Raw genomic sequence first — 20,710 nt, 5'->3', positions numbered from 1 at the left:
GCACACGGGGACACGCCGAAAGCGAGAAGCCGGGGAGCAGGTGCCGTAACGCACCGGCAGGACCGACGCAAAGCCCAGGAGCCAGCACACACACGCACACAGACACACAGAGCTGCGGGGGCCCGGCCCGGCCCGGCTGCGCCCCTCGCCCCCCCGGGCCCCCGCGGGGGCCGGTACTCACACATCCACGCGCGGCCGGCGGCGCGGCTCGGACATCAGCCGGCAGCGGGGTCCCCGGCCCGGCGGCGAGCCCCGGCCCCCGCAGCCCCCCGGCCCGCCGGCGGGGGGCGAGGCTGCGGCGGCGGGTGCCCGCGGAGCGCGGCTCGTCCCGCCGGGCAGACCCCCGGCCCGGCGCCCCGCGGCGCGGCAGGAGGCAGAGCGGGCGGCCGCGGCGGGAGGGGAAGGGCCGGGAAGAGGCGGCTGGCCCAGCCTCGGCGCCCCGGCGCGGCCCTGCACACCGCCGGCTGCCGCCGCCGCAGCTGCCCGGGAGACGTGGCAGTGAGGGCTGATGCTCTCATCACAGGGCGACAGGCGGCGGCGGCAGCAGCCACCGCGGCGGCCGCGGCCCCGGCCGGCCCAGGGAGGGACGGGCGCTGCGGGGCGGGGCGGGCCGGCCGCGCCGCCATCTTGGTGGTGGCAGCAGCAGGGGCGGCGGGGCCGGGGCGGCGCGGGGCGTGCGGAGCCCCAGGGCACGGCACGGCACGGCACGGCACGGCACGGCACGGCACGGCACGGCACGGCACGGCACGGCACGGCACGGCACGGCACGGCACGGAGCCTCCAGGGGGAGATGCTCCGTCCCTTATCCGCGCCCCGTTGCACCGGGAACGCTTTTGTCGCTCTAGTCACGATAATAAATCCAGAAAGCGCCACGTTTTGCATCGTGAGACACCCCCAAAAAAATTAATGAAATAATCACAACCAACAGCTTCATTACAGCCAGCAACTCTGCTTACCCCGCGAGTGAGCAGCAACAGCTGGAGCCTCGACGTGCCCCGCTGGGCCCCGGGCCAGGGTCCGGTCCCCGCCTGCGCCCCCCGTCAGCCCGCGGAGCCGGGGGGAGCGGGCGGTGCGGCCGGGACACCGGGCACTGGCTGCAGCAGCCGCCGAGCGGCAGCAAACCATCACGGGCTGGCCACCAAGCCAAGCCAAGGCTTTCCTGAGCGCCTTTCCCAAAGGGGCATCTTTCTTTCGAGTGACTTCTGGGACAGCTTGTAGGTGCCAGCCCAAAGCTGGGGAGATATAGCGGTGAAAATCGCTTTATTTATGTATTTATTAGCTTTATTATATTTATTATAAACAAAATAATTATTTATTAGCTTTCACAATCGCAACAAGAAAGCTCTCCCAGGGAGCGAGAGCAAATACTGGAGGAAAGAAAGAACCTGGTGTGTGAGCAGTAGGCAATCCTGCGTGGGGACGCACCACTTAAAAGTACCCTGAGAACCGGGCGGCTGCGATACATGGGACAGAGCTGGCCTCACCAACCCTCTCCACTGTTCTGTTTCAAACCAATGCTCTGGAAAGGGGTCTGGTAAAGTCTCTGTGGCTTATCAGGGTGGTTGGGCTTGTTTCTGATACAGGATTCTCCCTCCTCATTCCCTGCCAACAGCTCAGGGTCTGTGCCTTCACTTTCCTTCCTTCAGCCTCAGCAGCATCTTCAGATAATTGTCATGTCTACGAACTGGACCGCAGCTGCCACACTCCAAACAGACCCGCGTGTGCCTCGGCTTTGCTCATCCCTCCCCCTGTAGCCACAGCAACGACCAGTGACAGCCCAGCTGGACCAGCAGACCGTGCCCATAGCCCTGTGTGCAACTCTGTGATACACACCTTGTACCAGGAAATCTGCCAAAACCTTCTATTATTCTGGATCAGCTGGGAAAAAACCCTCAAACCAAGCTGTGAAATTTTTCAAAAAATACATTGTTCTTAACCTCAGTGCAGGTGTGTTTAAGGCCCGAGGCCCCTGCTCCAAGAGAAAGCTGCTCTTTGTGTAAAACATGCCCAGGAGATCTTGGCTGATGGAGCCGTGCAGCAGGGCACAGTGAGGCAGGAGACAGGTCTGTGCTAATTCAACAGGGGTGAAATTCCTTCTCAGCGGCAAATCTGAACACCAGTTCAAGCCTGGATACGTGCAGAAGAATCTTACAGCTCCTGTGCATTTTGACTTACAGAAGTAACTGTGTTATTTGTAAAAGTTAGTCTAACAACCTGACAACTTTGGATATTTTAAGGTTTACATACCCTCCACTCTAGCATACTACTTATTAATGGTTATGCTCTACAGAATTCAATGAAATGCTATGGAGACTTGGGTGCCTCATCTTTTCCTTTCTCATTCTCACACGGAAACAGCATGAGCCCAGAACAATTGCGGAGTGACCATTTATTCCCATCGATTCTGGATAATGCTTTTTCAGGAATATTTTGCGTTTATCTGCCTGGGTCCTTGTGGCCAATCTATGGTGTGTTGTAGTTTTATCACTGAATTCATCAAAGAGCTGTGTGAACGTTTGGGTCCTTGGTCTCCTCATATTTGCAAGGAAACTGTAATACGAACCAACCTAAGGAAGCCAGTACTGAGGAGCAAGGAGCAGCCCAGGCAGAATGGGAAAGATGAGACCGTCCTTGTTACATTTTGCGGAATGCCCCTAGTGCGCTAGCTAACCCTTGCATGGGGCTTTATTACATGAAACACCGGATTACATGTGTGAGAAGCCCAGGAAAGTAGAGGCACCCATGTTCAAAAAGACCCTTCCTCTCTGATTAAATGTGTAACTGCTGCAGGGACTTTGACAGAACAGTCAACCTGAATCACGCACCACCACGTCTTTCCCCACCAGACAGTACCCCAGCAAACACTAATGGTGTAAAACTTCTTACACTCTCAGCCAGCAGCACACTTGATTTTGCCTGTCTTTACCTCTGTTCCTGTTTTCTTCTAACTCTCATTTCCTTTCTGGTATTTCAGGTTAATGCCCTTTTCATCTGCTTCTCACTTCTGCCATGCTTCACGTCTGTTTTCTGCTGTCCTTTAGAAGACCTAAACCCTTTTGCTTTGCCACTCACTTTCCCTCCCTCCTGTTTCAGATCCCTTTCCAATCTTACTGATTTAACTCCTTTCTTTTTAATTTTATCAAACATCCCCTCTACCCTTTCACTCCAGGGTATTGCCCCACAATCTGTGGGACATAAATAGGTGTGACCCTGAACAGTTCTGTAAATTTACCCTGGATAACAAGTGTTATTTAACTCAAGAGTCAAAGCCTTACCTTGACAAAGCAAAGACGTGACTTTGGTCTTGTGTATGCATATGTGGTGAAAATTTATGAAATTGATTACTGCTTATGGAAAAGTCTTTGTCTTTAATTAGGGATTGCATAACTTGGACAGGGAGCTCAAGAACAACTTTAATAAGCAGGTGGTGTTTGTCCTGAGCCCCCTGAACAAGCAACGTATGAGCAGGACCATCCAGACAATAAATATTGTGCCGGTAACCCCACACTTGGGCATCTGGCCAACGTCCCTGGCGTGTGTGAACCTTACCAATCATGAGATAGCGCACGTCTGCACTTCGCCTAAACTTAAAAGTTTACTTACACTAGGTGTGTAAACTAGTTTTGTTTGTCATCGAGTATAAAGGCAGGCAAGCACTGGGACTGGGCCAGAAGCCTCACCTACAGGTGGGTGCACCGTGTAGGAATTTTCCCAGTTACTGAGAGACTCCTGGTACCAGCTGCAACGGGTCTTCCCAGCCGAAGCGTGGGCCTGGATGATATTTAAGTGGTGATTGGTGATGTATCTTTTTCTTAGTTTCTGTAATGTTTGCAGTAATAATTTGATGCTTCACTCCTATTGCTCTTTTATCATATTGTGCATAATAACAAGCACTGTTTCCTTTTATGATATTGCATGCTATTTTCCTTTATTATATTGTAATATAATAAACAGCATTTTTTATTATATTTGATTTGGAATTCATTTTTACTTAGCATCCAGTCACTCAGCAAAACAGCATATCCAGATGGGGCTGGGTACCACTAACAGCATAGCTGCAACAACATGAAATCCAGCGCGAACCAATTGCTTGAATGTCCATCAGTTGCTGGAATAACTTTTGAAGCCCAGTCTAAACTCCTCGCTACTGACACCACACTGTTATCGGCACCTGACCCACATTAAAATGAGCTCTGCTTTGCTGACTTGCACAACGGTGACAGTACGCAATTACCTCCAGAGCATATTTCCATAGATGTTATTGTGTGCCGCAGAATGTTTACTTAGTGTGTACTAGGACTGGGCTCCTCGTTTTGAAAGAGGGTGTAGCTGAGTAAGGCAGTAAAAACAGGAGCACAGAACTCTGGATTTAACACAGCTGTATTAACACTTGCAGAAAATACTAGTGTCATGGGGATCGTGAGTCACTGATGTCTAAACACCTGAGGCAGACCTCCATGTGGCCACACAGGCAGCAGTTGGATTTTGTGTGCAAAACACCACCTGGGAAGTCAAATCTCCCTTCTGACGGTTCCTCTGTATCACAGCTGCATGCAGGAAAGGGTCACTACTGTTGCTCACCTCCTGAGGCCACACTGCATCAGGCAAACAGCTTTCATCCAAAAGATTTCTCAGGTAAAAGGGCTGTGGTTAAACTGTGAGACTGAAGAACAGAGATGAAGAGAAAGGCTGCTTTCACACTTGCTGCAGGGGAAGGCGTTCAATGTGGACTTTGTATCCACATCCAAGAAAGCAGTGCTTCCAAACAGCTTCTGCAAGTCATGTTATGGAACAATTTTAGTTCAGATCACCAAAGTCCATGTGAATAGGAAACTAACCCACAGGGCTTTAAAACCTACTCCTGCTCAGCAAATAGTAACACTAACAGAAACAGACCTAAATGACCCATGTTCTGATTGCTCAGAAATTTTGCTATTTCTGTGGTGCTGCATTGAGGTAAAACTACATGCTCCTGCTCACTTCATTGGTAATTTTTTAGTAGCACTAAGAACCTGCTGGTATGGATTTGATTTCTGAGGGAAACCGTTTATGCTGTGCTAAGGACACTGATGAAGCATCAGGTTTTCTGTCTGCAATCACACCCTCTTCCCAGACAGGGAAAAAAAAATGTCTGTTCCTCACCTCAGCGTGCCATCTGTGTGTCCTCCAAACTCGAGATGTAGAATTCCACTGAAATACCTGCTACCAAGTTTACAGGTAATTATTTATTGGATGGCATTACTTCCATTCAAAGATTTCAAAAATACCATTTTACACTTTGAAAACCTTGAGTCACCGGGACAGTTGGGAAAACCTAGCTTCTACTACATTTGCATGTGGCGTGTGGCCCGATGATACATGGCTCATATTCTGGGTAGCTTACGTTCAGTCCTTGCCATATTCTACAGGGGAGATCAAAATCAACAGTGAAAGACCAGGATAACCTGAATTACTGAGGTAGGGGGAAATGTAAGGTTTTGTGTAATAAAAGATTAAAGACAGATCACTGAAGGAGACCTCAAACTCAGGACCCTTCTCAATACCAATACCGACTCCGTTCCCATGGGAGAGGGTTTTAGTTTTTGGAACAAACATAACATCTAGTCCAGAGGGAAGAAGCCTGTTTAAAGTAAGTTTGACAAATGTTAAACTTGCCAGATAAGAACACTTGTGGAAGAAAACACAGAGAAGAACTTGTATAAAAGCGTAGCCATAGAAGTGCTTATATCAGATTACCACAGCATTCCATGGGCTATAAATTGAATTAATTGCTGTTCTCAGCGTATTTATTTCCCACATCTCTCATGATGCCTTCACTGCAATAGCCCGTTTCCCACGCATCCTTTATACCTCTTTATGCAACACAGTATCCCCGACACCTCCAAGTCCACACAGCACTTGCAGATGCTCTGCACACCCCAATTTGCTTCTAGCATCTTCACACATACCTTTGGCCATCTCCTCTCCCCTTCCCTATCCTGCGAGACCCTCACCATAGTAGTTTTAGGTCTCATCGTTTGCTTACCTATCTTTGTTGGTCTGCAGACGAGTGAAAATGTGATTTGCTGTGTGTGATGGGATTTCAGATACACGCTGCTTAAATCGGTCATATGCATGTGGACTGACAAGCTGGATAATGCCAATACACTCTCCCTGGGTTGAATAATGACTAATGCTCTCTGTCACTCAGCAGAGTGTCTTCTTTATCTGTAACTGACTCTGACAGCATTATCAGAAAGTTACTATCATTGAGACCGATGCTGCTTTGGCAGATTTGGTTACAATCAGCAAGCAGCATCTGGATTTTACAATTACATAAGATTATAAAACCCAACTAAAACCATTAATAGGTGTGACTTATACCATTAGAAGAGGCACTACTCATACAGCTTTTACTGGACAACTGCTCATGTATCTTTTAATTTTGGATTATCAACATCCTTTACTATTTACAAACAGAAGGAATTTAACACTAGCCTTTCTCTCTCAGATCTGACAGTTTCAGTGGAGTTTATTTTTACTTGTAAAAGCATTTGCAACATTTTGCTTCATGCAATTTCCTACAATTTAAACATAAGTTTTCTCCTCTCTGGTTCTTTTAACAGAAGTAATTTCTCACCACAAAGGAGGATGAATTTTGTCTTTTTCTTGAAGGGCTTTCTTAGCGTTGACAGCCGATTTCTCTTGGGTGCAACTTCAAGGTCTGGGTGGTATATTCCAGCTCCTGGCAGGCACGTATGAAGGCTTACCCTAGAGCCAAGCGGACTCAGCAGGGCAGCACCGTGGTCACCCCTACTGCTCCCCTTTTCCTTTTCTTGATGTTGCCAGTGAAATAGGTTTGATATTTTGACGAAATAATTTAAAATAAATTGTTCCTTTTTGGCAGGTGGGGCCAGTTAGGCTGGAAAATTGTGCACAGAGGAACAAATGTTTTCATTATAACAACACAAACTTTGGTTAATCCATATGGTGATCTAATTTGTACCGCAGGTGAAAATACCTTTGATGTTGAGGCTTTTTCAAGTATGAAGATAAACAGATAAAACCTCTCAGCCACCTGCATGCGGGCACGTACGCTAGAAGGGGTTTTGCTTGCACCGTTCGGGGCCGACCCAGAAAGCCCTCTGATGATGAAGGAAGGGGAACACCTTCCTGAGCAAGGAGGTTCTGGAAGCAGGCATCTTACCTCCCGTTTTTTGAGATTCGAAGAACTCCTGCCCAGCCCCATCTGATGTAGCTGTAAAGAAGCGCTACACGCGGTGCGTTCTGAGGCGCGGCAGCAGCGCGCAGGCCGGCACGGCCCCCGGCCTCCAGCACGGCCGGGCCCGGCACAGCTCGGGCCCCCAGCCCAGCGCCCCCGGCCGTGCTGGCACAGCCACGCCACCCGAGCGGGCTCCGAAATCCTACAGCAAACGCGCGGGCAGGGCCCGCTGCCTCAGCCCCGCCGCCGAGCTGCCACGGCGGGCGGGGGGGACCGGCCGCCACCGCGGGGTCGCTCTATCCCCCCGCCGGGAGGGGATCTCTGTGGCGGGCGGCGGCCGCTCTGTCCCCGCCGCTCTATGGTTGGCGGTGGGCTGGCATCGGCGGCGGTGCGGAGCGCTACCGGCAGGTCAGCGCCGGCCGCGGCCCATCACCGCCGTTCCCTTCGGAAAGCGAAGACCCCCCGCCCCGCCCCCACCCCGCCCCGCGCCGTGTCCCCCGCCCTGGGCCTCCGGCAGCGGCGGGGCGGGGCGGGGCGGGGGCGCGCGGCAGGGCGCCTGCGCGCGTGGCGGCGTGGCCCTGGGGCGCCGGGAGGGCTGTGGCGGCCGCGCGGGGGGCGCGGGCTGGGGGCTCGTAAGTACGAGCGGCGGTGAAATAAGCGCCGTGAGGGGGTGCCCGGGGGTGCCCCGGCCCGTGAGGGGGTGCCCGGCCCGTGAGGGGGAGCCCCGGCCCGTGAGGGGGAGCCCGGCCGGCCTGCTCCCCCCTTCACCGCGGTCGGTCGGTGGGTCGGTGGGCGGGTGGGCTGCTGAGGAAGCGGGGCGTTGGGACTGGATAAAATTGTGAAGGGACGGGTTAAAAAAAAAAAAAAGGTGGAAAATGAGTGGGGGGCATAACTGATATCCGGACGGTGTTTGGGTTTGAGATCCCTTAGCGAAGGGGGTTTGGCCGCCCTTATCCTGTGCGCGGGTGGTGCGGCGGGCACTGGCTCCCTCGCCCTGCTGCAGGGACCCCGCTGCGGCCGCCCCTGTCAGCATCAAAGGCAGGTCTCGGGGATGCGATCCTGCCGAAAAGTCTGCCCGTACGTAATTCCATCGTACAGTCGGAAGCAGTTACCTGTCTAAAAATTAAATACGAGGTGGAAGCACTTACTGTATTGGGATTGGAGATCATAAGTCCGGAGGATGGATGTAGTGTACCGGTGTTTTCATTTCAACTCAGGCTTTTGAATGGCTTTGTAGTAAAGTAAATTCAGTACTTGGTATTGTTTTCTCCATTTCGCTCATGGAGAAGCTGGAGCACAGGCACGTGTGCAACTGGGCTAGCTGTTTTTTGCTTCAGAGGCAGAGGTTTTTGTAGTGTGTTAAATGGGACATTGAAATATTGTAAAACAGTGAGAGAGAGCTTCCATTGTTTTCTCTCTTCATAGTTTTTAACATATTTAGGGGGTTTATAAGTATTGTGTTTCTGTGTTGGTTTTTTTTCTTCCTCTGTTGGAGTTGCTTTGGCATACCTCCAGCTAATATGCCTTGCAGCTATCAGTGTGTTATCTCGATGTATTTATTTTTATAGCATACATGCAGTGCTGCTGCTGCAAGCAGCAGCTGGGTAACATTTGTCAGGCAGCGAACTGTGAGATAAAGTTATCATGTGCTGTAACTCAGATAATCCTTTTAAACTGTTAGGATAATGCTACTAAATGTATGCAGTTCTAAGTAATAGCAAAATTTTTGGATCTCTTGCTGGTGGGGCATCTGCAGCACTAATCTTGTGTGCCCCTCAGTCTTCAGTCTTGTAGTTGACTTCTGAACTCTTGCAGCTAATTTTATTTATCAGTGAGTTGGGGAGTGGCAATACCTGCACAGTAAAGAGAAGTGAAGGGTTGGAAAGGAGCCTGTTTCCCCTACTCTGCTTCTGACTTAAGTATCATACCCCTCCACCTTCTCTCTTGCTCCCCAAAAGAGCTAAAGCCCTGCTGCTGCTTGAGGGAGGAGGGTTGTAGAGGGACAGGAGCTCTTTAACCCTGAGGGAGTAGGAGAGGAGGAGTCCACATCACATCTCACTTCTAGTTAGTTCTTCAGACTCCCCAGCAAGTTCTGGTGAGATGGGAAGGAAAGAGATTAGTAACTCAGTGTGAGAGTGAGTGGTACACTATCTCCCATTGCTTAAAATTTTACTGAGCTGCTTGTCCAAAAGGTTTTAATAGTATCCCAATTCTCAGGGATATGTTTTTAGAATTACTTCCACAAGTATTTGATTAAAATTGTTTGCTGCTATCTTGAACTAGAATTGTTGGAACAGTTTTGAATTCTGTCAGATCCTGTTCTAGGCCGTAACACTTTCAAAGGATGTGAGATAGAGCTCTTAAATTGTGTACTTGAAACTTTTCTCCTGAATAAAAATCTATCTGCAGATTGGTGGAAATTCAGCATAGATGTAAATTGTGTTCTAACACGGAAAAGGTCCTGTGCATTTAATAGCTTAACAAAAGTTGTGCTGTCTACATGGTTTCTTGATAGACATCTGCATTAGGCACTGGCAATTTGTAATCCTTATTGAGATAAGACTGCAAAAATAATAATAAAAAACCCCAACAGTAAAATCTGTTCATGCCTAAGGAAGCTTCACCTGGAACGTCTTTGGTACGCTTCCTATGTTGAAGTACTACTGCATGAGTGAAAATGAGAAACAATTAACGGGATTCTGTTCTTAGTTATGCTTTCATAATACATCTACAATTAGTTTGGTTTTTTTACAACTTTGTTCATAGATACTTGTAAACTGAAAAGTAGAAATGTGTTAAGTAGCCACAGGTCTATACTTACTACTTCAACTTCTGTCCTGTATGGCTTTAGCTATGTGGCTGACACTTTGGTTTAAAAAATGTACTGTGAAGTACTTAAAGCTGAAATAAGAATGTGCATTGCTTTAATATAGTGTTTTTCTCAGATGTTATTTTTTGTGCAGGAGAGAGGCGAGTGAGGAATTTTGGCTAGAAATGGCGTTTTATTTTTTTTTGTTGTTTTGTAAAGTGGCAAGGTGTCTGACATCTGACATCCATACTGACTGATGCCACTGCAGCAAGGCGGCAGCTGCCAGGAAAAGATAGGGCATTGCTGAGCTGAATCATGACCTTGGCTTCCCATTGTACATGAGATTCCTGTGTTCACAGAAATCTGGTTCACCATGTGCTTTTTCAGGATATTCCACTGACCTTGGAGGGGAAGGTATTTTTAAAATGTGCTGTATTTCTTTAAAAGATATTTCTGTGGTTAGCAGTTAGGTGCTTACAGGCTCTGCCAATACTCTTTGCTGTATGCCTTGCTCCATCTCTTTGTGCTCAGTCTTAACAGTGCTGTGTCAGTGAGGTCAGTGGCTCAGCTGTAGCAATGTAACAGGAAAGGCTGTTCATAAACGTGTTTCTTGGCCTGGAGACATTAGATTGCATTTCCTAGTGTAAAATCAGTTCGTTACATCTTGGGGAAGTGCAAACTGTACCTGGAGTATTGGAGTAGCACCTGCTCAATTGGCCTGTGCTTGTTAATGATGAAGTTGGATCATTTGAAGCAAAGTCTCTGTGCTTGCTTAGTAAAGAAGGCATAGGCTTTTCCTTTGGTAATCTCAGAAATCTTAATGTGATGTTTTAGGTGCTGAGTATTTGCCAAGAGCTGGGCCTCTGTTTTATAAGTGACTACATAAAAATGTCTGCAACTTGCTCACCAAGTTGCCTGGGAATGTTAAAAGTAGCTGTACATCCACTATATAATATTTGAGATCAGTGTAAAGCACTGAAACAGAATAATGCTAAAGCCAAGATTTCTCTAGAGCCCTGTATTAAGTGAAAATGTCAACTGAAATTTCTTCTGCATTGCTGAAACTGTGAGTTGGTCTACCAACTCAAGGTAGATTTGCTTAGCTGTGGTGGAATAGTTATGCCACACATGCCAGTGATGGTCTAGATGAACAGTCAAAAAGTGTCAGTTGGTTAATCTGAGGTGGTAGAAGTGTGTAGTAACTATTCTGGGAATCAGTAGAGGACATTGAAGCTCACAGGTGTAGCTCACAGGTGTGTGCTGTGGCTTGAGGTACAAGGTGCAGAGGGCTCTGTACTCACAGTCAGAAAATGGCATACATTCTGAGTAAATAGGTATGAGTGATCATTAAGAAGCCATGCATCTCAAGCAACGTGCTGGGTCTTTTAATCACTTTTAAGTCAGTATTTCGCTTCAGCTAATGAAAAGCTGTATTGGGTGTAGGTGGCAAGGTGTTGGCAGCAGGGGTAGTGGTGCAGGGGTGACCTCTCTTGGAGGAGGCCAGGGGCTGTACCTGTGCTAATACACAGTTCCAGCCAGCCCCAAAACAGACCCACCACAGGCCAAGGCTGAGCCCACCAGCAAAGCTGGGGAAAATGCATTTAATAAAGTGTGAAATGCTGTGCAGCAGCTGTGAGATGTGAGGAGAGGGAGAAAAGAAAGAACCACAAAAGTGAGGAACAGCTCTGTGAACACCAAGGTTGGAGAAGGAGGAGGCACTCTGGGGGCTGGGTAGGTACCCACCCTGCAGCCTGTGGAGGGGACTGTGCTGAAGTAGATGCCCACCCTGCAGTCCGTGGGACACTGTGCTGCAGCCGGTGCATGTGCCCTGAAGAAGGCTGCGGCCCGTGGAGAGCTTGTGCTGGAGCAGGCTCCTGGTGGGGACTGCAGCCTGTGGAGAGGAGCCCACGCAGGAGCAGATTTTCTGGCATGAACTCTGACCCGTGGAAGGCGCCCATGCTGGAGCAGCTGATGACTGTACTGCCTGGGAAGGACCCATGCCGAAGCAGGGGATCAGTGTGAGGAGGAAGGAGTGTCAGAGAGGAGCTGTTAGGGACTGACCCTATTCCCCATCTTCCTGCACTGTTGTGGGATGGGGAGTAGAGAAGGTGGGAATGAAGGAGTGAATTTGAGCCTGGGAAGAAGGGAGCAGAGCGAAAGTGTTGTCATTTTTGTCTCACAATCCTACTGTATTTTTAATTGGCGATAAATTAATTTTCCCCAAGTTGAGTCTGTCTTGCATAGGCATTTGCATTGTAATTGGTAACTGATCTCCCTGTCTTTATCTCAGCCCTCGAGCTTTTTCATCTTATTGTCTCCCTCTATCCTGTTGGGGAAGGGGGAAGTGAGAGAATGGCTGGGTGAGTGTCCAGCAGCCAGAAAATCAGTGGCACACGTTCAAAGGATAATGGAGTTCGCTCATACCAACACTCGGGGGCTGTTTTTTGTCCAGCGTGTTCCCTGTGGAGCGAGCTGTTCAGCTCTTTTGTCATAAACCGAAGCAAATTGGAACTGAGGTGCTCATATTTTCTTCTCCATCCTGCATGCTGGAGCTACGGATGTATGGAGAGTTCTCTTTCAGTGCTTTTCTGCTATGATACTCCTTTTGTATGAAATGGATCTATTGTATTTGCCTGCCAGGCCTTTCCTCGCTTACGTTTGTTGCAATTGCTTCTTCCGTGATGCCCACGCACATGGAGATAATAAGTTATGTAAGCTAAATATCTAGGTTATTGTCCTGGTTTCAGCTGGGATAGAGTTAATTTTCTTCCTAGTAGCTGGTATAGTGTTGTGTTTTGTATTTAGTGTGAGAATAATCCAGATAGCAACAACTAAAAACCATCAGTGTGTTAAGTATGTTTATGCTAAGGTAAGGACTTTCAGCGTCTCGTGAGCTGCCAGTGAGAAGGCTGGAGGGGCACAAGGAGTTGGGAGGGGGTACAGCCAGGACAGCTGACCCAAAGGGGTATTCCATACCGTGGGACATCATGCTAGGTATGCAAACCTGGAGGATAGCTGGCTGGGCACTGCTGCTGGGGAGGTGGCTGGGCATCAGTCGGTGAGTGGTGAGAAATCACTTGTTTAGTATGTTCTAATTCTTTTATTATTGTTAGCAGTAGTATTTTCTTCCTTTTTCTGGCCCATTAAGCTGTCTTAATCTTAAGCTGTGATTTTTTTTTTTTCACTTTTACACTTCCATTTCTTTCTTCTGTTGCACTGCGGGGGCGGAGTGAGCAAGTGGTTGTCTGGTGCTTAGTTGCTGGCTGGGGTTAAACCACAACAGTTATTTCCTGATGTGTTATGTATTCTTTATCTTTTTTTAGTTTGCAATTCAGAGAGTTGGAGCTGTTAGTACTTTTCTTTTACATTGAGTATCAAACGGTTATCAAGTAATAAATAGCAAGAAAAGAGCGTGGAGCCAGCCATCTGTTAGTATTCTCCACACAACTGGAATGCTTTAGCTGGCAGTGGCTGTTATTCTAATCGGGCTCCACAAATGTACCTTGGTCTTTTTCTTTTTAACTCATATGTTTCACTTTAAAATTGTCTGGTTTGAGCAGTTTGTAGAGTGTTACCAGTTATTGCCTGGAAATGTGTATCATCATCCTCCTAAAATAACCGTTTCTATTTCACTGAAAGCTTCTCTGCATGTAGCTGTATCAGGTGTTCTGACCTTCGTCAGTGGGAAGGGTAGACCGAGGATCACAGAAGGCTGCTAGAAATGCTGCTTGCCTCCTGATCCAGCTAACCCTGTGTTTGCGTGAGAGCTGATGCTGCAGAGAAAGTGTAGTTTGGGGACTGGAGTGGAAAGTGACACAGTGACAACTGAGATCCAGGCTGGTCTGGCTGATGTGGCTGAGCAGTTGAAACATGCAGTAGTCCCAAACTTTTTTCCTTTGAAATATCTGCTTGCTTGGAATTTACATACCGCACAAAGTTCAAAGAGGTGTGAGTTACAGGAGATGAACACGTGTCATGAGGCTGTACCAATCCTTTCCCCACCTCTAACACAGTCAGTCTTAGCCGTGTATCCTGTGTGTACTCGGGTCTCCTCCTGTCTGTATGTTGACTGGAAGCATGAGAAAATCCCACCTCACCCCTGACACGGGTGTGCTTAAAAATACCTCAAATGTAGGTGGGACTCCACTGAAGGAAGTGTGTTTGTCAGCTTAATATATAGCAGCTAGGGAGGAGGCTCAGGTGGGTTGGCAAGAAAACTCTTCCTGGGAGCAGTGTGCCAGACCAGAGCTCAGCCAGCACGGCTAACGTGGTGGTGCTGCTGCCCTGGTAGCCTGGGAGGACCCCAGATGGGCAAGATGGCAGAGAGACACCTTCGTTGTTTCAATCCTGCTGATTCTGTGAGATTGCTAGAAGAGCATTGTGGGGCAGAGTGGTAGAAGAAGCACCACTGAGGGACAACCTTGTAGTACTAAGTTACCTTTGGTGAAAAGACTGGTCGGTAAGCCAGGCTGGTTGAAACACCCTTGCATAAAGTCCACGCTTCTGTCTGTGGTGGCACTGTCAGCAGCAGGTATGCCGGCTGATAACGGAGAGGAGCGCAGTGGTAGCACCTCGACTTCTCCACAGGTATGGACAAGAGGGTGAACAGCTTGATCTACGCAGAAGAACGGTGTCTCTAACATTAAAAATCTCCAACTGGAGCAGATGCCAAAAGGGCTCTCTAATAGAAGTTGTGGTTTGCTTTTAGCAGCAAAGGCTTGTGCCTTTTGTTTCTAATCGGATGGTTTATTCCAGTAATCATGTATGCAGGATTTCAGCTGGCACAGTGCTCTGTCAAAATGTGCCTGAGTGCCCCTGTGTTGGTTTCGCTGTGCGGGGAGGAAAGGAGAGAGGCTGTCTGCCGGCCTGGCTGCGAGGTGAGCCCAGGGAGGGATGTGTGGGATAGCACTAAGGGAGCCCCTCAGTGCTGGGGAAAAGCGGGACATGGTGGTTTTTTTCTTTCGTTCTTTTATTTATTTATTTATTTATTTATTTTACATATCATCCTGCAAGTTTTCAGCGCTTTCCTGTAGCACGTGAGAGGTAACAGAGATCTCTTTATGGTGTGGGGTTTCCTGGATGAAAAGTGTCTGCCGCTTGCGTGGCGCTCTGCATACTTGGAGTGACTGCTCTGCAGGAAGGAGGGATGTGGCAGCAGCAGTGAGTGGTTTAATGTGCTTGCTTCATTTGGCTTGAAATCCGGAGAAGTGGAAAGCGTGTTTGTCTGAGGATTGGGTTTCTTTTGTTTTGTTTGTTGGGTTTTTTTAATAGCCGGTGACTTCACTATTTCTCAGCGCAGTTGGTGGTTTGTTTTTTTTTTAATAGGAAGAGGTGATAGGATTATAGAAGTGTTGTGTAAAAGAGGTGTTTAAAAACTGTTAGCTTAATGCCCCGCTAAAAAACTAATCTGTTTAAAAGAAGGAAATGCCTGTGAAAAAAGCAGGTTTAGCTTGTAAAATTTGAGGACTTGAACTGTCTTGCGTAGAGAAGCTGATGCTGTACAGTGATCTTTCTATCTTGTATGTTGTCAAGAATTTAATTCTTTCATGGATGATTTAATGAGGAAGACTGCTATACTTCTTGATACTCCCAGAGCTAGCCCATTGCTGCTTTTGATTTTGGCCTAGATAAAATACTCAATAATAGTCTGCATAGTACAGAGCTGATAAAAGCAGTCCCAAGGAACATTTTCATGCTTCATTTCCTGCTTGAATTTAGGAGGATTTTCAAAGTTAGGTGGAAGTGAATCCTTTTTGCTGCTAAACCTGTTCTGCTGTCTGTGGAATTTGTGTGTGAGCTTGAGGAAGTTGCAGGGGCTTCTGGAAAATTCTGCATGATAGGAGACCTGTCTTTACTGTGCAGTGCGAAACAGGTAGAGTCAGATAATTAGTTTGTGTAAATTAAAAATTAATTTTCCATGCATCAGATGGAAGTATCTCTCTGGAGCTGTCCTGCAGATGTTCCATTCAGTGTGAATTGTTAATAGATACAAACACATGAAAATAAAATTTGGGCAACGTGTTCTTACTGATCATTTATACTGTTGAATGCAACTTTTTTTGATAAGTAGTCATGTGAGTCTAGGCTTCAGCGTAGTTGTCATTACAACTTTTATCTAAAAATGTATCGGGGGAAAAGTAAATCTTTGGAAAATAATGAGTTTTTATCAACTCCAATTACATACCAAATCTTGTTTATAAGGTTACTTTCCTTCACTAATATCTAGATCAGGGCTACCAGCAACCAGTCTTCCTGCTGGTACTGTCTTCATCTATCTAGGAATTTTGCTTAGATGAAAAAGAACAGCCTTTAGTCTAGAATTTCTGGGTATCTCTAAGCTTTATAATGCTAGTGGCTTCGATCGGGGTGCTAGGCAAGTGGGTAGATTGACCCCTGCAGCCCTTACGTGGGGAGCCAGCTTGTATGTATGTTGCTCGCTTGCTCTGCTTGCACAGCATGTCAGACTCCAGCGCGTGTGTATTTCTCTGTTGGCAAGACCCTGAATGAAAATCGCTGGGGGTTCTGGTCTTCCTAGTTTCCTTTGGAAGAAGTCCTGTCCATGCAGGAACCTTGCTTACTGTTTTGGGCTTCCTGGATGGAGAGGGGCAAGTCAGGGCTTTGTGTTCATGCCAACAGGTTCAAAAACCAGAACTGACCCCCCCGTTCATGGAGGGGTCATACAGCACTGCGATTCTGATCGGTTCTACAGGTGGCCTGTTCTAAACAGTGCTAAGGAACCTTGGAGCAAGCAAGTAGGATTTGGCATATGCTTCAAAAAAACATAGCAGGCTACAGAACTGGAGTTGGCAGACAAGCTGCAGAGGACAGGGACAGTTACTGGTATGGATACAATGCTGGGGAACACAGATCATGCAGTATTTATGTGCCTCAGTGTGATCACGGATCTATTTAAAATAAGTTTGCAGTGTCTGTCTAGATATGAGTATGTCTACCTATAAATGGAGACCTTTCTCATTTTTCATAGATTTCGGAGTTCTGATTGATGTCATATTTGGATAACTAATGCTTTTTTTTCTGTTTTTTTTTTTCCCCATGGATTTTGAAATGGGTACTGAGGTGTTTTTAACCTTGTGGCCTGAAGTGCTATGCCCTTTTAGTCAGCTGTAAATTTCTAAACTAGGTTTGGTTATGCTTCATTGATAATTTATTTCACAAAAAGAGTTGCACTTTATGTTCCTGGGAAAGTTTCTTTGTACCTTTTGGAGGCCAGATCTAGCTAGAGTCAGGTTTGAGAGCTATGAGAAGAGTTTAGTTGCACCACAGACATTTTCTCACCCATGTTGAAAGGTTAGTTGCCCTGAAGTATAGACAAAGGACGAACCACATTTCCAGTATTGTTTGTAACAACATTTTTTTAGTGTCAAATTTCTGATTGAATTATTGTTTGCACATGTTTTAATGTCTAACTGGGTGATCATTTTTCATCCCCCGACCAGTATATCAGCCATGATTTAGGGATATCCGAGATGACAAGAACAGCCTGTATAAGTACCTAGGTAACAAAAGGAAGACAAGTGAAAATGTGGGGCTGTTGCCCAATGAGACGGGGAACTTGGTTACGCAGGACATGGAAAAGGCTGAGCTATTGAATGGCTGCTTTGCCTCAGTCTTTATTAAAGGGATTCAGGATTCCCAGGTCCCAGAAACTAGGGCAAAAGGCTGGAGTAAGAAAGATGTATCCTCGGTGGAAGAGGATTACTTAAGAGGTCAGGGAACCTGGACATACGTAGGTCCATGGGCCACGATGGGATGCACCCATGAGTACCGAGGGAGCTGGCTGATGTCACTGCGGGGCTGGTCTTGGTAATGTTTGATCAATCATGGCAACTGGGAGAAGCACCTGAAGACTTGGGGAAAGCAAATGTCACCAATATCCTCAGGAAGGGCAAGAAGTACAACCCAGGGAACTATAGGCCACCTTGATTCCTTGGAGGGTGGTGAACCTTCTAGTCCTGGAAGCCATTTCCAGGCACTTAAAGGACAAAAAAGTCATTGGGAGTAATCAGCATGGATTTGCCGGGGGGGAAGTCATGCTTGACCAACTTGATAAACTTCTCTTGTCTACCAGGCCAGTCATTCCATTGCAGGAGAACAGTGGATATTGTGTACCTGGACTTCAGGAAGGCCTTTGATGCTCTCTCCTGTAAGGTTCTCATAGACAAGATGTTGGTGTATGAGCTGGATAAGCAGATAGTGTGGTGGACTGAAAACTGACTGAAAGGCTGGGCCCAGAAGGTGGTCACCAGCAGCATGAAGTCTAGTTGGAGGCCAGTAACTAGTGGTGTACCCCAGGGGTCAGTGCAGGGCCCAGTCCTGTTTAACATCATCATTAATGATCTGGGTGATGGGGCAGAGTGTGCCCTCAGCAAGTCTGCAGACTGCACCGAATTGTGAGGAGTGGCAGGTATGCCAGAGGGTCGTGCTGCTTTCCAGAGGGAGGAACAACCCCAAGTACCATTACGTGCTGGGAACTTTTTTGCTGGGAACCAAATTTGCCAGAAAAGGACTTTGCGGTGGTGGCACCAAGCTGAATGTGAGTGAGCAGTGTGCCCTTGTGACAAAGAAGGCACATGGTAACCACCTGGGCTACGTTAGGCAAAGTATTGCCAGCAGGTCAAGGGAGGTGATCCTTCCCTTCTACTCGGCATTGGTGAGGCCACACCTGGAGTCCTGTGTCCATTTCTGGGCTTCTTAGTACAAGAGGGGTGGACATGCTGAAGAGAGCCCAAGAACGGGCCATGAAGATGATGAAGGGACTAGAGCATCTCTCCTGTGAGGAAGGGCTGAGAGACTGGGACTGTTCAGCCTGGAGCAGAGAAGGCTCAGGGAGGAACTTCCCAATGTGTATAAATACCTGAAGGGACAGTGCAAAGAGGAGGGAGCCAGGCTCTTCTCAGCAGCACCCGGTGACAGGACCAGAAGCAATGGGCACAAGCTGAAACGCAGGAGGTTCTGTCTGAATATCAGGAAACACTTTACTGTGAGGATCACTGAGCCCTGGCACAGGTTGCCCAGGGAGGCTGTAGAGTCTTCATCTTTGGAGATAACCGTGCCCAGATGGCTTTTGGATATGGGCAGCTGGCTTTAGGTGACCCTGCTTGAGCAGGAGGGTTGGACCAGGTGACCTAGAGGTCCCTTCTAACCTCAGCCATTCTGTGACTGTGATTTGTGTATCCTCAACCTGTACTTAACTGGTAAGGGTTTAATTTTCTCTAATTGGAATTATGAAGTGCAGAGCACCTGCTCCGCTGTTTCATGTGAATTGTAGAATGACTGTTGGGCTTTATTAAGCTCGGGGTAGATTCTGCATGACTGCTCTAGTCTGTATTTTATTAAGGATGTTCCATTAATAATGATTTCATGGATGCATGTACTCTGGCTTTTGTACTGCTTGTCCAAGTGTGGCTTTTTAACAGCAGTCCCTAGGCCTAACTTTTTTTATTTTTTCTTCTTTAACAAGGCCCAGATCCTGGCATTTTTGACGCTGGGTTAGCTGCCTGACGTAGCAGCCTAGATATTTCAAGCTTGCTGGTGAAAGATAAGTTTTCCAAATTAAGAGCCCTTAGCATGAAATAGTAAAGCAACACCCTCCAGAGGAATGACGATGATCAGGTTTTCCTTCTGTTTCTCTGACAGGCAAGTTTTTACTGAGGCTTAACCTTTTGCTTGTCTTTTTATTTCCAGTTACTGTCATAAGTTCATTCACAAGTTCTCCATCTGTGGTGGTAGTCATAATAGTGCCAGCTCTTCACTGGGTTTTAGTTTCCTTCAGGAGGGTACAGTATTTCATCATTTGTTAGTAGAATCAGATGTGCCTTTCTGTGCACACGCCATTCTGGTGTCTCAGACCACCCACCACCACCACCCCCCGCCCCCCCCCCCCCCATCACTTTTTAACCTTTGAAGTAATAATGTAAGGTCAACTTATGGGTAAATTGAGTAATGTATATTTTTCAATTTAAAATACCCAAAATATCTTCATGCTTTCCACATTTTGAAATACGTACTGTAGTCTCCAAAACATCAAAATACCGAACTGCAAGTTTTTGAAACATGAATTAGGCCCTTCTGCGTGTGTGTTGTGATGAGTTGAAAGTGACTAATTATTGTGATCATGCATGCATATTTATGCTGCTCTGAAGTGCTCAAGTGTATTTTAAGTAAGAGCAACATTCTGTTGCTGCCATGGGACTCAGTGGAGAGGTGGTTTTAGTTAACATGGGAAATAATTCATGCTGACAGTAGTATGGTCTGAGTATTTGTCAGAGGCAAGTACTGTGAGCTTTCAGTAACATCTGCTTATAAAGAAATCCTGCAAAGCTGACAAAAGAAACTGGCATGTGTGATATTTTACCTAATTGAATAGGAGGGGAAGAGGGTAGAAATAAGGTTGGTGCCGGAAGTTCAGGGTTTATGTTCATAATTTGACATCCTTGTACCCTGGCAATTTCTTATGAATTCCTTATGGGGGACAGCCCGTTTGCACTAGCCTGTGCATCAGAGGTAAGCAGCTGTCTTAACTTTTTTAAGAATGCAGTCCACTTCTGATAAAATGGGAGGCTATGAATTTAATAAATTGGTTTTTAGCAACTGTCTGTTGATAATCATTCTTTGCACATTAAGGTAAGATACTGAACTTTGCCCATTTCAGCCCAGGTTAATCTGGAACACATTTGGAT

At 47.2% G+C, this 20,710-nt stretch overlaps 2 protein-coding genes and 1 long non-coding RNA gene across 6 annotated transcripts in view; 1 reads left to right on the top strand and 2 right to left on the bottom strand.

Moving 5' to 3' along the window:
* The window catches only part of TMEM39A (transmembrane protein 39A), a 28,874-nt gene extending 21,418 nt beyond the window's left edge, over window positions 1–7,456 (bottom strand). The window contains exon 1 of one of the 2 annotated variants that reach the window (XM_037388011.1): window positions 7,187–7,456. In XM_037388011.1, coding sequence (XP_037243908.1) covers window positions 7,187–7,228 — 42 coding nt within the window. In that variant the 5' untranslated portion in view covers window positions 7,229–7,456. Of the gene's footprint in view, window positions 1–181; window positions 511–7,186 lie in introns of those variants that run through there. The other variant, XM_037388012.1, reaches the window with a different exon arrangement.
* LOC119148195 lies at window positions 3,991–7,180 on the bottom strand. Its single transcript, XR_005104328.1, has 2 exons — window positions 5,143–7,180; window positions 3,991–4,772 (listed from the first exon to the last, which is right to left on the bottom strand). It is a non-coding gene; the product is annotated as an uncharacterized LOC119148195 (long non-coding RNA).
* Window positions 7,457–7,587: 131 nt separating the features above from the next.
* Window positions 7,588–20,710, top strand: part of B4GALT4 (beta-1,4-galactosyltransferase 4) — a 34,576-nt gene continuing 21,453 nt past the window's right edge. The window contains exon 1 of one of the 3 annotated variants that reach the window (XM_037388018.1): window positions 7,588–7,609. The gene's annotated coding sequence lies outside the window, so the exon portion shown is untranslated. Of the gene's footprint in view, window positions 7,610–7,734; window positions 7,834–20,710 lie in introns of those variants that run through there. The other 2 variants (XM_037388016.1, XM_037388017.1) reach the window with 2 other exon arrangements.

The sequence above is a fragment of the Falco rusticolus genome, chromosome 5, assembly GCF_015220075.1.
Source record: "Falco rusticolus isolate bFalRus1 chromosome 5, bFalRus1.pri, whole genome shotgun sequence".
NCBI lineage: Eukaryota > Metazoa > Chordata > Aves > Falconiformes > Falconidae > Falco > Falco rusticolus.
This window is presented reverse-complemented; position numbering and strand designations above follow the sequence as displayed.